Source organism: Pristis pectinata, chromosome 9, assembly GCF_009764475.1.
Source record: "Pristis pectinata isolate sPriPec2 chromosome 9, sPriPec2.1.pri, whole genome shotgun sequence".
Classification (NCBI taxonomy): Eukaryota; Metazoa; Chordata; class Chondrichthyes; order Rhinopristiformes; family Pristidae; genus Pristis; species Pristis pectinata.
The window spans coordinates 45,737,808-45,753,844 of record NC_067413.1 but is presented as its reverse complement, the minus strand read 5'-3'; the positions used below and the strand labels follow the sequence as shown (position 1 = coordinate 45,753,844).

The 16,037-nt window shown below is 39.7% G+C and overlaps 1 protein-coding gene across 1 annotated transcript in view; it reads right to left on the bottom strand.

Annotated features, from left to right (window-relative positions):
* dok6 (docking protein 6) overlaps window positions 1-16,037 on the bottom strand; it is a 369,202-nt gene that overhangs the window by 69,614 nt on the left and 283,551 nt on the right. The window contains exon 5 of the mRNA XM_052024026.1: window positions 3,181-3,370. Within this exon, the coding sequence (XP_051879986.1) occupies window positions 3,181-3,370 (190 nt within the window). The remainder of the gene's footprint in view (window positions 1-3,180; window positions 3,371-16,037) is intronic.

Genomic DNA, 16,037 nt, shown 5'->3' with positions numbered 1-16,037 from the left:
AACGGTTTTAGACGCAATCATTGACAGCATTTTTTAAAAATATATACTTGCAGTATTCTCCCCACTTCTTTGGTAATTTGCCATTCACATCTCCTTTGTACTTCTGTTCCAAATCATCACTTGCTTTCACCTTTGCATTATCCTTCCTTTTATCATTCAAATTCCCCTGATCTCCACACTGTATCAAATCTTATATATTGATCTCTTCTCATTTTCTCCCTTTCTCTGCATCTAATATTCTCAGTCTGCTGGAAGTTAATTAACTGGAAAAGTTAATTGTGTTTCTCTCTCCATCATGCTGCCTGATCTGTCTTTTCAAAAAATAAAAATCATTTTCTGTATTTGTATCAATGTAGATTCTGCTTCTTTCATCTTGTAGGCAGATCTTTCAATGCTTTACTTGTACTCTTACCACTCTCTTTGGCATTGCAACACCATCCATTTTGTTGTTTAGTTTCTTCTCCAGTCCATCGCATTGCAGCCTTGTTTCTTTATCCTCACCTTTCCCACTTCCTTTGCATCTTACAACCACTCAGTGACCAGAAATGTTAACCCTTAAAATGTTAATTCTCAACAGACGCTGATTTAGCAGAATCTAGAAGTCGAAGCGCCAGTTGGGAGGAGGAGGTGTTGTTCCGCGACTGTGCGTTGAGCTTTGTTGGAATAGTGTAGGAGGCTGAGGACTAATTCTGGCGTTTTCTGTTCTTATTTAAAATTTACAACTTCCACAGGATTTTATTTTCATCATTTCTGCTTCACTCCTTTGTCCAATGGCTGGTTAAAGATAATGTTATCTGGAAGAATTAGCCTTGGCAATAGAATGCAGGAAAAACCTGACAAAAATAAGTCCTGACTCACTTGAAACAATGAAGATGATGCAAATTAAAACTTTAAGAAATAAGTACTGTATTTGTTTGCTCTGTGAATATGCAAAACTTCAGCTAAATGTTACAATTTAAAATACTGATAAGCCTGAATGTAAATTATTATCACAATGTAAAGAAGCCTTGATTCAATTTACCTTCATGAGAGCTATAATTGAAAAAAGACCTGAGCTCTAAGGCCATACAAACCTTAACTAAAAGCCTCTGAATACCTATTATTTTAAAGAACTTTCTGCAAATCTAATTGTGTTTGGAATAAATGTTAACATACACCATGTCCTTTTTTTACTGTGCCAATTAATTGCTTATTAAATGATTGCTTCTAGGTTTCCTCAGTAAATGTGCTGAGAATGTTTCATTCTAAAGTCATTAGAAAAATCTTTCATTTATTAAACTAATGATGTTTACATATGATAAAGTCTTTTTTAAAAAGGAAGTTAAAATGATTTAATACAGTCAAATGTGTTAATGCACTGTAGCTCTTGGTAAATTATATCCCATTTTGTTTTATAGCTTAGGTCACGGACAGTCTAAGTTGTCATTAGACACTTGTTTGTACGTAATGCAACCTTGATCGTGTGATCCATTACATTTCAAACAATATTACAGCAGTTGTACAGGCTCACTATGTGACTGTGTCACTGCAATTTGATTTCATTGCTCATTTTTTTTACTTTTCATTTCCAGGCAGAGATTTGAATTTTAAGTCTCCTCATTGGCCACCGTGGATATGATCTGAATGAAAACCAGAGAAGTAATCTAAATGAAATGCCCAAGATTTCCATGTTCTTCTCTTGAAGTTCTGGTGGAAAGATCAGGAAATTTGCTGTGCTAATTTACAGCCACAGTTTTAACAAACAACTCATTTTTATTTGGACTCTATTTGATGACATTCCCTTTAGAAAATGAAAAAAAACTGTAGATGCTGCAACTTTGAAGCAAAAGAGATTCCCTTTGTCCGATCCTTTCCATCCTCATCCTCTCTGCAACTGAGACCAACATTTTCTCTCTTCCCCAATTCTTATGAAGGTCCTCAACCTGAAATGCTAACTCTGTTTCTCCTTACAGATGCTGATGTGCTAAGTGTTTGGTTTTTGTTAACCCTCTTTGACCAATCCTGTTTTCAGCTAAACTCTGATTAGATCCAAATAATCATTCATGGCAGATATCCATAACTGGTAGAATCAGAATAAAGTTTTAGAAAATCCAAATCCATATTCTAATTCTAAATCTGACATGCTAAAATAAAATCCCTGGTTGCCTGAGATAGCAGTAACGAAGTAAAGTTTTGTCTGCATCATAGTGCTACCAGTGTGGTAGAATCAGATACAGCTGCTACAGTATGTTTAAGAGGCATATAGACAGACACTTAAAAAGGCAAGGCATAGAAGGATATGGTCCTAATGTGGGCAAATGGGATGAGTGTAGATGGGCAAAAGAGGTCAGCATGGACACGGTGCGCTAAATAGCTGGTTTCTGTGCTGTACGATTGTATGACTCTGTATGATAATAATCTGATGGAGCAGTGAATATTGCGCCTCTGATTCACAGCACAAACCCAATCCAATGAAAGTCAGTGGGGTTCTATACCGGATGGGAGGCAGGTAATTAGCTCCATGGGATTACAATTCACAGAGTGAAAATTTGTCCCAATATCTTTGTCAACTCTTCAGCTCATTCGCATACAACATTATATGGATTAAATGTTTAAAGAAAGGACAATACGCTAATAAAAGGACCTGCCCAATTGTCTATGTATTAATTTAAATAAACATGTAATTGGGTGTTCTCTATCCTGGATGTGTGATCATCTCTGAGTAAACATCCTCAGTATAGTCCACTCAGGCAAAGTAAACAAACAAACACTAAAACTGTCCCTCTTGCCATTTTAAATCTACCTGTGTTTGAGCTTCTTCCCTCAGGAGGTAAGCCTAACCTGTTAATTGTTTTTAGAGGTCCAATTTCGGGTGAGCCTCAGGCCCTCTAACTTGTACCACAGGTGGTCCACAGCCAACTTCTACCTTAGATTTTCTATCTGAAAGCTGAGATATACTCACAAGGGACTAGCAAAGTCATTGAAGGTATGTTTGTTTGGCATCAAGTATATCAGCACAGTGTCTGGAGACTACTGTGTTTTAGGATGTACGTATATCGGAGAGGGGCAATGGTGGATATATAATCAATTATATTGTCCATTATGATGATGAAAGTTTTTGGCTATTTAAACTTAATGAGCTAGCATTATGGTAATTACTTACTTCAGTTACATTGAGAGGTAGTTCAGTAACATAGTTACCTGCCAGCTTCAAATGTGAACCATGTTGAGTCCCTTCCATACCGTCTGAGAGAGCTGAGTGGCCACATAACCAGTTTTACTCTGGGATTGTGGATGTCCCATAGATAAATGTTCTCATGTGTGATCTGCATGGTGCATTCTCCATAAATGTCCAGATTGGGGGTTGGCATCAAATACACATTGAACCGCTCTGAAAAACAAATGGAAAAAAAAATTATGTAATCTTACATAGTGTTCACAGCATAGAACCAGGTCATTCAGTCCAATAGATTTACGCTGATGTTTATGTTCCACTGAAGCCTCTTCAAACTCTTTTTCATCTAACTCCAACCACATGGCTTTGAGTTCTTCCATGGGTTGACTAAATTTCTCTTTAACTGTAACTACTCTATTCACCTTAACCACTCCCTGCCATAGCCAGTTATATTTTCTCACTCACAGGTATGTTAACCAACACCTTCCTTCAGGTACTAACATTTCTGAATTCCATTTGAACACATCAAGATGGGGTAACATTGATCAAAGCTTGCAGAACAGTCCAATTCATGTTCCTTCCATAGCTTATTATTCCTATAAACAGATACATATGATATTCTGTTGGTCTCTTTAATTTTAAACATTATTCAGATGCACAACTTCCTTCAACTTTATTTGGTTCCAAACAACACTTGCCCTGTGATCAGAGGAGTATGTTCCCAAATGCACAGGAGATTAATCTTGCCTGCAGCTACCTTGCAAATTGCTGAAGTTTGATCTGAGCACTCCTTCTTTAAAACATAAAAAAAAACACCATGGGGATTTGATTGACACAATATTCTCTCCTCCCACTACACATACACATAATCATCTCTATCCTGTTCGTCTATGGTTGATTTGATGAACTAGTCCACTGAGTTTTTAAACAAGCTGTGATTGGAAGGAAATGCTGGAGCAACTATTCATACAGTGGCACAAATAGAATGGACTTTACATTAACTCAAGGCAATGCACAAGATCATCAATCTAATTAGCAGATTAGTCTACTAATCAGAGATTAATCAGACTGGACTAATACTCTCCTGAATTTAGAAGAATGAAATGATCTCATTAAACACACAAAATTATTAAGGGGCTTGTCAGGATAGATGCAGAGTTGATATTCCCTTTGGCTGGGGTATCTCAAATTCGGGGTCACAGCATCAAAATGACAATTAGCTATTAAGGACAGAGATAAGAAGAAAGTGCTCTACTCAGAGGGTAGTGAATATCTGGAATTCTCTGCCAAGCAGGACTGAGTTGCTGAATATATTCAAGGCAGAGATTGACGAATTTTGGATATGAAGGGAATTAAGTGCAGACATTGAGTTAAAGGTTAGCCAAGATCTTATCAAACAGTGGAGCAGGCACAAGGGGCCCAAAGACTCAGTCCTTCTTATGTTTTTGTCCTTATGTTCGTTAAAATATTTAAAGCAATTTTATTTCAAGAGGAGCTTCAAACAACCCTCTGAATATGCAAAATGTCATACCTGTCACAAAGGCTCAAAATAAGCACGTTGCCTCCTGTCTACCAAACTGAACGTGGATTTGCCTGAATAATGGGTGAAGTGACAAGCACTGGGATCTGCTGCTGCTTCTGTATCACAGCCTCACCTGACTCAGAACAAATGATCATCCTGCTGTGCTTGCAGGTGTCAATGCTGAAACAAACAGCTGTAAGCCAATAAAATGAGCTCCACCCACCCCCTGAAATATCCAACAGCCTGGACCGAGTGCTCCTTGTTTTGTGTTACAGCCATAAAAAGGAAGTGGACAATGAACAGATGGAATGAAATTAGGAACAGGTTCAAAAAATTTGAATTATAGCCTTCAGCAGACACTTCAATGCAGGAAGGATGAAGGAAAGGAAAAAATCCTATGGCTCAACGAACATCCCCAGGTGATTTTGGGAAGGGGATGGAAATAGCCTAGTCTTGGAGGAATTAAATATGCAAACAGAAATATACTACTGAAGGAAGATACGAGAATTTTCCATGAAGACATCCGATGGTGGCCAAGGTTTGGAAGTTGATTTGCAGGGATACAGAAAACAAAACTCTGCAAGATACTGGACTATATCCAACACTACTGCACTCTCCTCTACCAAAGCAGATTATCCTGGAAAACAATGATAGCTAATTTTCTTTACCATGAACTATCCCTTAAAACTCTATTCTATTCAATTAATCTTTAAATCCAACAAGTGGAAAGAATTTATGAATGTTGCCACTGTCTTTGCTGTTTCCCATTGGAACAAACTCAAACATCATCAAAAGTTACCCCTGCACAAATCATAAACCCAAACCTTTCTCTGTTCTCTACTTAAACCTGTTCTCACTGCAATAGTCTTGTTAATTATATCCACCTTTTATATGACTGAACCTAGTCCATTAAACCTCAGACCGCCTAACATTGCTAACTCCTATTCTGGCGCATAATGTAAATTGACATTCTCATAGCTGTTTTCGTCCTATGTTTCAAAATCAACAGCATCTCATTGGAATGTTAGTCCCCTCTGTCCCTGCAGGCTACAATACTACCATTCCACTTCAACATTCCTTTCATCTCCAAAGTCGTTAATTTTGTTGACTCCAAAATTTGTGTACATTATTTTGATAATTTCATCTTAAAAACTTTAACTTTGTACCTTATTAGAGTTTTGAAACAATCTGAATTTAAATCACCAACAACATCTTCCATCACTGCATTTATCATGTAATACAATTCTGTTATCTATCTCAGGGGATCTACATTTGCCTGGTGTCAGTTTTGCCTATCCAATTTTAATCAGAGCACCTCCAATCATGGATTTCTTCTCATCTTTTGTAATGTCCTTCTCAAGTTCTACAAGGTTCTTCCTTGGCTGTTCCTCATCTACACAATGTCCTTTGAGAACATTATCCAAAATCGTGAGGGAAAAGGCACACAGATACAGTCTAACTCCATCATCCTGCCACTTCTCCGATCCCCTGAAGCCTTTATGTTGATACAATTAGTCGAGTTTTAATGAAGTGCAATTTCCTCCAGTTAGGCACTAAGAAAACAAAAGTCATAGTCTTTGGAGTTATGGCCTCCTCCTTAACTCCAGACACTTGCTTGCAGATCTATTCCCTTCACCAACAATCTTAGGATGAAAGAAACCTATCAAAATGTCACTGATCTCTCTCTCTGTTACCAATACCCGGGTTCATTTTGCTCTTTTCCCTTCATCTTACTTTCTCCCTCTCTCTCCACATTGTGATGTTCTCCCTCTCACTCCCAGTTTGTGCTGCTTTCTCAGGGTACAGGGAGATGAAGAAATCTACCCTATTTGTCTGAGCTAAACATACAATATAGTAGCATATGTATATTGTACATTGCCTCTGAAATTCTTTCTGATTTATTTCTTATTTTACGAATGGAGCACGAGTCCGAGTTCAAGCTTCTGCACTGTAGAGTTTCCAGGCAATATGGTTCATTGCATTAACTTCATTATCGGCAAGTACCCAGTGCTTGCCCTATAGTCGGTTGCCAAGCAGGGTTCAACAATATGGTTTGGTTGTAAGCCATAGCTCTTAGAATACTGCACATGCCTACAAAGACAATTTCTCCTTAGTCACCCATGGTAGCATTCAGGGTCCAATCACCCATTTCAGAGAACTCCTATCCAGAGCAGGGAATGCAGAGGGTGGGGGGCTTAGGAACCCTAATCCTGCAACGAGAGTCAGAGAGTCATAAAATGCTACAACATGGAAATAAGCACTTTGACCCAACTCGTTCATGCCAACTGAGACTGCCGTGCTGTTACTCGGTGAACAGAGTACAAGAGCTGGCTTTTCCAGGAGCTTGGTTTGTGAGTGATCATTCTGTCATCTGAGACAGAACATCAGAATTGCTTTCTGCTTTTTGCAGATACAGTATGAACTTTCATTTTCAATGAATCCCTACTCCTATATCCTGATGGAATTTTATAGTCACCCCAATGACCATATCAAAGGACTAGCAGTAGAGTTATATAAGGGACTTTGCATTACCAAGCTTTAAGTGAGATATGATTTAATATTAATATCAGAAGATTTTACAATGAGATCATTTTAGTCAAAAAGGAACCAATCAGCATTTTTTTTATTTTGGCAAAGGAATTAATTGCAAACACAGGAAATTATGCACAGGCCTTTACAAGGATTCATTAAATATTATTACCACGTTTATTATTGGAGAATATTGCAAAAGTATCTTTAAAGGATGTTTATCTTTTACCAGAATCTTCAAAGGATGTAATGATGCCTTTTTTCCCCAGGAGATTGAAAAATCTGTCACTTTTATAGGCTTTGAAGGGATTTTTTTTGCACGGCACTACTGCTCAGTTTGACACCTACAGAATATTTCCTGGTGCCCCTCATTTATATCTTATCACATATCCTGTCACACATTTTGGAGTATTAATTTGCTTTCTGCAGTACTTTTCACTTCTACGGAATTCTGAGATTTAGTTGGTGGATTTCAAAATGGGTTTTGATTTTGAAAATACATGCAGTGACATCCTCATTAAGTATAAATGGACTAACTAAACAGAATACATCATTAAATTGCCCTTATACTGCATAAATTACATTAAAATTCAGGAATCATTTATTGCAATGGACGTTTATCTTTTCAAAAGCTTAATTAATTCCAATTTCTTTGACCTCTCAAACCATATATTACTCTGAGCTATTTACCAGTTTAAATACTCAGAAGCCTTTTATATGCATAAATATAATCTCAATGTTTCAATAAAGCTTACAGCTTTATGGCCTTCTGTTAATGCCTTTCTCATACATTATTGAAAGAAGCATTTCCCCGATTTCAAAGTGTAATGCCTGTCAGTTTCATAAATTCCTACTTAGCAAACCAGACAACTCTTGTCTTGAACATTCATGTTGGAGGTCTGTCAGAAGATGAAATAAAACATAGTGCTCAGTTGTTTAAAGTACATATTTTCTGCAAAACTGACAAGAGTATGTCTTTGAAAAGTGGATGCTATTCCCTAGTTATAGGCATTCTTACACTGACGGATAAATGTACTTTTGATGGCTGCATTTTGCGTGCTCTTACACTTGATTTGAAATAGCTTGGAGGCTTGAGGGGAAAATGTAGGTCCCTCCCAACAATGGACAGGTGAGGTTAAATTAGTCAAGATGTGAAACCCAACCTGATTAATTCTAGTTTAGCTGCAGCAAGTATGGAAGTGACTGTGTAAGACAGTTTGGTCTGCCTAGTCAGTGATTGTAATATTCAATTTAAGCCACATTCCTTAGATTTAGGAAGTCATTTAAATTTGTCCAGAAGCCCAGTAACTGAAGGGAGGCAGAAGTCATCAGATCTAGTAGCAAAATGTTTTTGCACCACAACAGGACAATCAATGGTCATAGAATTGAGTCCATTCAGGCCACTGGGTCTGTGCTAGCTCCTTCTTCAGTCCCATTCTTCCACTCAACACAACTTGCTTCCACTCAAATCCCTATCCAATTCCCTTTGGAAAGCCCCAATTGATTCTGTTTCCACCAACCCTTCTGGCAGTATTTTTTTCCCTTTTCCAAAGGAGATTTATTCAGTAATTACAGCATCACATCTTTACAAAACTACATTATTCCACGATTCACACTATTTACAGTCAATAGTTTCAAACTATAGCGCAGTCATCTCTACCCAGAATGCATTCGAGCCCCTGTAGCACCTACCTATACCCTTCTGGTAGTGGATTCCAAAGCATAGTTATTGTCTGCATAAATTTCTTCCTCAAGTCCCCCTTGTACTACTTGTCCCAAATTTTAAATGAGTGCCCCAGTTCTTCAACCACCAGCTAATTAGAATGGTTTCCCTTCATTTACTCTTCTGAACTGGCATGTTCCCAATCTCCAGTGCCTTCAGTAAGTCTGCCACAATCTGCCCTTCTACACAATCAGGTTCCCCATCCAACTGCATTCTTTCCCTTCCCCCACCATCATCTCTTTCACCTCCCCTCTCGCACAACGTCAGCTAAACTAAAAAGCTGATTGTTGACTTCAAGAGGGGAAGGAGGGCAAACATGCACCAGTCTACATTGGGGGATAAGTGGTGGAGAGAATCAGCATCTTTATATTCCTGGGCATTAACATATCAATGACCTGTCCTGGGCCCAGCACATAGATGCAGCCATAAGGAAAGCACGCCAGCATCTTTATTTCCTCAGGAGGTTGAGGTTCAGCTTGTTACCGAACACTTTAACAAACTTTTACAGATGTACTGTTGAAAATATCCTGACTGGGTTGCATCATACTCTGGTACAGCAATTCAAATGTGCGGGAACATAAGAAGATGCAGAGAGTAGTGGACTCTGTCCAATACATCATGGGCACATCCTTCCCCAACATCGGTAGTTTCCACAGGAGACTTTGCTCCATCATCAAAGATCCCCACCATCTGGGCCACGCCATCTTCCTGCAGCTACCATCGGGCAGGAGGTACAGAAGCCTGAAGTCCCAAACCACCAGGTTCAAGAACAGCTACTTCCCTTCAACCATTTGATTTTTGAGCCAACCAGTATAACCCTAATCACTACAGTTTAGCAACACTATGACCACTTTGATTACTTTGCACTAAAATGGACTTTTTTTGTGTTACAATTGTGTTCTTTCTTGTAAAAATTGTGCATAATTTATATTTAATTAATGTTTTCTTGTGAATGCAGCTTATATGATGCTACGTGTCTGTGATGCTGCTGCAAGCAAGTTTTTCATTGCATCTGTGCATTCATGTACTTGTGTGTATGACGATAAACTCAACTTTGACTTTCCTCATGATCTCAGAGCCTCGTGATCTCCTTTCTGTGATCACTCCACCTCGTGATCTCCCTCCCTCACTCATATGATCTATTCCTGCCTCTCTTCTCCTGACCACATTCTGAGCCCCAGAACCACCAACATCCAAGCTTCTCCGACTGCCAGCGGCTGACCTCCTTCAGTCTGGGCAATGGTCAGGCAGCAAACAGAGTAGGAACTCAGAACTGGCATAAAGCTCATAGTCTACTAGCCAGCAGGGATCCTTGCCCTTCTCTATGTTTCTGAGACCTGGACTATCAACAGCCGGAACCTCTAGGTACGGGAAAGATACCACCAATGCTGTCTCTGCAAAATCCTCCAAGTTCACTGGAAAAGTAAGCAAACCAATGTCAGTATCCTCTTCCGGGTCAACATCCCCAGTATTGAAGTCCTAGTTACACTTAGTTATCTACATTAGATGAGCCATATTGTTTGTAAGCCTGAACCGGATTCCCAAGCTCTATTCCAAACTCTTTCAAGGGAAGGAATTACCAGGTGGTCCGAGGAAAAGATTTCAAGAATGTTCTCAAGGGCTCCTTGAAGCAATGCAGCATCCCTACTGACTCCTGGGAACTCTGGTCCATGACTGCTGAAAGTGGAGATGGAGTATTGAGAACCTGAACTCCATGCATCAGGAGCACACAGCAGCAGCAGTAGAAGTGCAGAATTCACAACCTACCCTGCCCCACCTTCTTATTCTGGCTTCTGCCCTCTTCCTTTCCAGTCCTGATGAAGGGTCTCGGCCTGAAATGCCGACTGTTTATTTTCCTCCATAGATGCTGCCTGACCTGCTGAGTTCCTCCAGCACTTTTTGTGTACTGCACCCATCCTGTCAGGCACCTCCTGCCCCATCAATGGAAGAATCTGTGGTTCTAAAATTGGCCTCATTAGCTATTTCAGAATCCAAAACAAACAAGAGTGGAAACAAAACATCTTGATCTCAAGGGACTGTATAAGAAGAAGAGAAACAATTCTAATAAGATCCTGTTTTTACATTTTCACTTATGGCTCTGACAGATAGAGAGAACTGCCTTCTTCCCTTCCCCCTTCCTTATGTTTTTATTCATCCTGGGGTCAGGTGAGAATTGCTGTTAAAATGAACATTTATTGCCAAATTGCCCTCAAGAAGGTGGTAGTGTGCCACATTCTTGAAATGCATCAGTATTTCTGGTGACAGTACTCCCACTGTGCTGCTGGGTAGTTCCAAGTTTTTGACACAATGACATGACAAGGTGATGTATTTCCAAGTCAGGATGGTGTGCAACTTGGAGTGGACAGTGGTGAAATTCCTATACACCTGCTCCCCTTGTCCTTCTTGGTATTAAAGGTCTTGGATTTGGGAGGTGCCGTCAGAATATCTTCAGCAGGTGAATGTACAGAGCTGCTAATTCTGGCTTTTTGCTTTAATGTTCTCTTGAAACTTTCGTGGACATGCAATTTGCTGCTCCCACCAGTGGTCCATTCACTGAACCTATCTAAATTCACATCTTAGTCTGTGCTAATAACCAGACCATAGAGCAAACTTTGATTTGAGTCTGTTTGAGATCTGCAAAGAAATGTCCATGTCTAAGCAGTGGGAATCCAGCTTCCAAAAATAGCTTACTTCGTAAAACTTTAATTGAAATGCAGACATATTAGATTCTGCCCATGGATTGCTATTGAGCTGATATTTTGCACCAAATGTCCTGAATATTTCAGAAATGTTTCATTCATCTTAATTTATATCCAGCTGTTGTTCCAAACTGAAGCGGGTAGAAAATAATTGATAATTAATGCAGTGAAATCATATGAGATGTCTAACAAAAGAGAAAAAAAGAGTAGGTTTAAAGCTCTTTCTCAAACAGGATAGAGCCTGCCAGTGTTGATTGAGGAATGTAGAATAGTGTTGTAAAAATAGTGGTCTGGTTGTTAGCAAAGAAGAAAGAAGGTGGTTTTCAGCTGCCAAAGACATGGTTAGGTGGGCAGAAAAGTTACCAGGCAAATTTAACTCAGAGAGATATGAGATAATGCATCACTGGTTGAGGGATGGGTGACAAAAAGGCGAGGGAATAAACAATGGTAAGATGTTGAAGTATTTAGAGGAACTGATAATATATCCCATATGTCTTCCAAACCACTTTGTGCACTTACGTAGCTACCCTCAGGGACCTCTTGATGTGAAATTATAGGCCGATAGGTAGAATATAAGAGCACTGAGGTCATGCTGAAGCTGTACAGGCTAAGCTGTGTACAGCTATAGTCAGCACACTACAGGAAGGATCTGACTGCACTGGATTGCAGTAGAGATTTACAAAGATGCTGCAAGAGATGGAGATTTAATTAAGTGGAAACATTGGCTAAGATAGTGCTCTTTTCTTAAAAACAGAGGATGCCAGAGGAGATTTAATTAATATGTGCGATGTTACAAGAGGTTTAGATGGGCTAAATAAGACAGACCTATTTCCCTTGGCAGAGAGGACAATGTCCAGTCAGCAAAGACTTAAGGAAATGGATGGAAGAATTGGGGTGGGGGGGGGGGGGGTGGGTTGGTGGCGAGGAATTTTACAATATTAAAATTGCACACAAAGAGCTGCAGGACTTGGGAGGTCTTGGAGGCAGAAGCTCTCATTATATTTAAGATGTATCTGGCTGAGGACTGGTTGATCCTGAACCTGGAAATCTCTGGATCGAGAGCTAGAAAGTGTTATATTAGCTCTTTTGCAAACAGCATGGATTTGGTGAGCCAAAAGGCTTCCTTTTGTACAGTAGATTTCCAAGAGTTTATAATTCTATTCTGTACCAATTGTGGCTTGTATCGCATTGACATAACAACTTGCGTGTCACAAAGCTGAAAAAGACTCACGGCAAATTGTAGTTTGGTTGAGAGAAATGGTAAAATTGGTCGAATTTGATAATCCACGGAGTATCAAAACTGGAAGAACTACAGAGTTTGGACAGATCTCACTTGACAGCAGCAAGCTGCAGCTAACTACTAGCTGAGGACACTATCTATTGGATTTTTGTAATTCCCTGACTGACAGACACTGCAAAGGCGCAAGGACGGTCTTCTTGCAGCTTCTATGTCACAAGTCCTTTATTAGCATAATTTCACATTTTACGACTTATTTTTGCTTCTTCGAAGTGGGTATGCTTAAGAATAGAGAAAGAAGAAAGGCCTGCTTTTATGTAAGTTCTGATCACAAAGGTCAGAAATATTAAAATTATAATTCACAATGAGTTATTCTGAAGTTATTAATGCAGCATGGCAACCATTATTGATATATCAAAAATCCCATAAAAAGCAACAAATTCAACAATCGGTTCACTTGCTTTGGTTGGGGGAGAAAATGTTTGTCAGAGAGAGCTGGAAGAGAGCTAAATAGTTCTTCAAAAGAGTTCTCTTGAACTGCTGCAGCACGTGGACTTGGCTTCATGTTACAAAAACAGAAAATACTGTGAAAATTCAGCAGGTCAGGCAGCATCTGTGGAAAGAGAAACAGTCAACATTTTGTGTTCGCAAACCTTCATCAGAACTGGGAAAGAGAGAGATGCAAGTTAGTTTTCAGTAGGAGGGAAAGTGGGGGAGGGATGTGTAGAATAAACAGAATGCCTGACCTTAATGGCAGTAATTTCCAGCACACTAATCGTCTTGGTCTGTGCAATGAGTTGTTAATGGTAAGGTGGTAGGACCTGCTTGGCAGGCTAGATTTAATGAGTAGCCTCAGAAAAACTGAGCTAACATGATTAAAAAAAAAGAAAATGGAAAAGGTGAGTAAAGCTAAGCAGTTAAAAAAACCATAATAAAAAAGGCTTTAAGTTAATGCCTTGGTGAAAGCCAGTATTTCTCTCTGTTGTCATTATTCATTTCTTTCTTTTGATTTGTCCTCCAAACAGGTCATCTGCCATTAAGGAGGCTTCACTACCGTCTCTCAGCCGACACCAACACCGCCTGTGTCATTCACCTTCTCTCGGTCTTTCCCCTATCACAGACATTCCTTTTGTTTTCTCTGCTCCTCCCCATTCTCTACAACTTAAAACATTGTTGATTTCTAACTTTTCCTTGCTTCAATGAGAAGCCATTGGTCCGAAATGTTAACAGTGTTTCTCTCTCCTTAGATGCTGACTGGGCTGCTGAATACCATAAAACTCTGATAATATGGCATGCTTGGGACTTCAGCAGTGCTGCTATATCAGATTTTCCATACTACTGGATGTTATTCTGATTAATACTACAACATACTTTGAATGCACTTTATAAAATAGATGTTACACTATATTATACAATTTCCAGTGAACTCTGTAAGTTTAAAAGGAGCAGGAGAAAGGTGGCCTCGGGTCAGTTTAAACAAAGCACAGGAACTGAGGCCCCAACAAGTTGGAAGGGGTTCAGGAATTGAGGCCCCAGTGAGATGGAAGGGAAGGGAAGGCAAGAACCAGGGCCCTGATGAGTTGGAAGGGATCATGGGAACCGGGGCTCCAGTGACTTGGAAGTGAGCATGGGAACCAGGAGCCTGATGAGTTGGAAATGAATATGGGATTAGGGGTCTGGTGAGTTGGAAGGGAACATAGGAATCAAGGTCCCGATGAGTTGTAAATGAATGTGGGAAGTGGGGCCCTTGTGAGTTGGAAGGGAAGATGGGAAGTGGGGCCCTTGTGAGTTGGAAGGGAAGATGGGAAGTGGGGCCCCACTTCCCAAGTACTGCAAACATCAACGGGTGAACTTGAAGTTGAATCACTGGGATTTCTGAATTGTTGGATAGTGGATTATCATGGTTTATTTCCAATGTATTAATATTATTTCAGATTTCCAGCATGTACAATTATTTTGCTTTTCTGTAAAGTGTTTCCAAAAGTGATGTAAAATACAATACGTAACCTTAAGTTTTTTTGTATTGTTGTACCCTCGGAGTTTAAAAAATTACAAGTAAAATACATCATAATGCCCAGGTCTTTACAGCAGTAAGGATGACAAATCCACAGGTGTTCATCACTGTTACTCCATAAACCAACAGTAATTTTGAGATTTCACTGTGTGTAATTGAGGCCCCAATTCCAAAACTGCAATCAGGGATTCAGTGTGGCTCTGCAGGCTGTTCTGTTGATACCTCCGACATCGACATTAGCTTAAAGATCAGTGAACCAGTCTGAACCTGCACTAATTGCCTACCTCTAATGAGGATAACTTGCCTTTACATCAGGTCTGAGGAGACGCAAGTTGTGTTCTCTCCAATATTGCTGGGAGATGCACTGAAAGAAAGAGGCCAGTTGACTCACCACTAACTACAAAATTGGAGTCATTACAGCTCTGAAAACCCTGCATTCACTTAAGTTTTCGTCAGAACACCCATAATATCGTATTTGCATTCTTAGATTAGATTGAATTAGTTTATTGTCAAGTACACCAGGGTGCAATGAAATTCCTTATTTGCATGAAGCTCACAGAGTAAACAGTACACATGGTAATAATAAATACAAAAACAACGATAAATAGAATGATGAGTGCAAAACAGAAGAATGGTGCAAAGATTGTAGTGGAGTCTGAAATAGTGCAAAAGGAAATGCTGAAGTGACCATAACAGAATAATTGAGAGAGGTAGGATTAACAGTACGAGAAAGTGGCAGCACCACCAGGAAGGGGTATGAAAGAGATGATTGGTTCTGAAGTCCGATAGCAATGGGGAAGAAGTTGTTCTTAAGTCTTGATGTCTGGGCTTTCAAGCTCCTGTACCTTCTTTGGGCGGCACGGTAGCGTAGCGGTTAGCACAATGCTATTAAAGTGCCAGCGATCGGGGTTCGATTCCCATCGCTGTCTGTAAGGAGTTTGTACGTTCTCCCAGGTCTGCGTGGGTTCCAGTTTCCTCCCAGATTCCAAAGATGTACGGGTAGGTTAATTTGGGTTTAAAATGGGCGGCGCAGACTCGTTGGGCCGGAAGGGCCTGTTACCACACTGTAAATAAAATTTTTTTAAAAATTCTCCCAGAAGGTAGAAGAGAACAAAGGGTGGCAGGCATCCTTGATGATTCTACCAGCCTTGAACCGTGA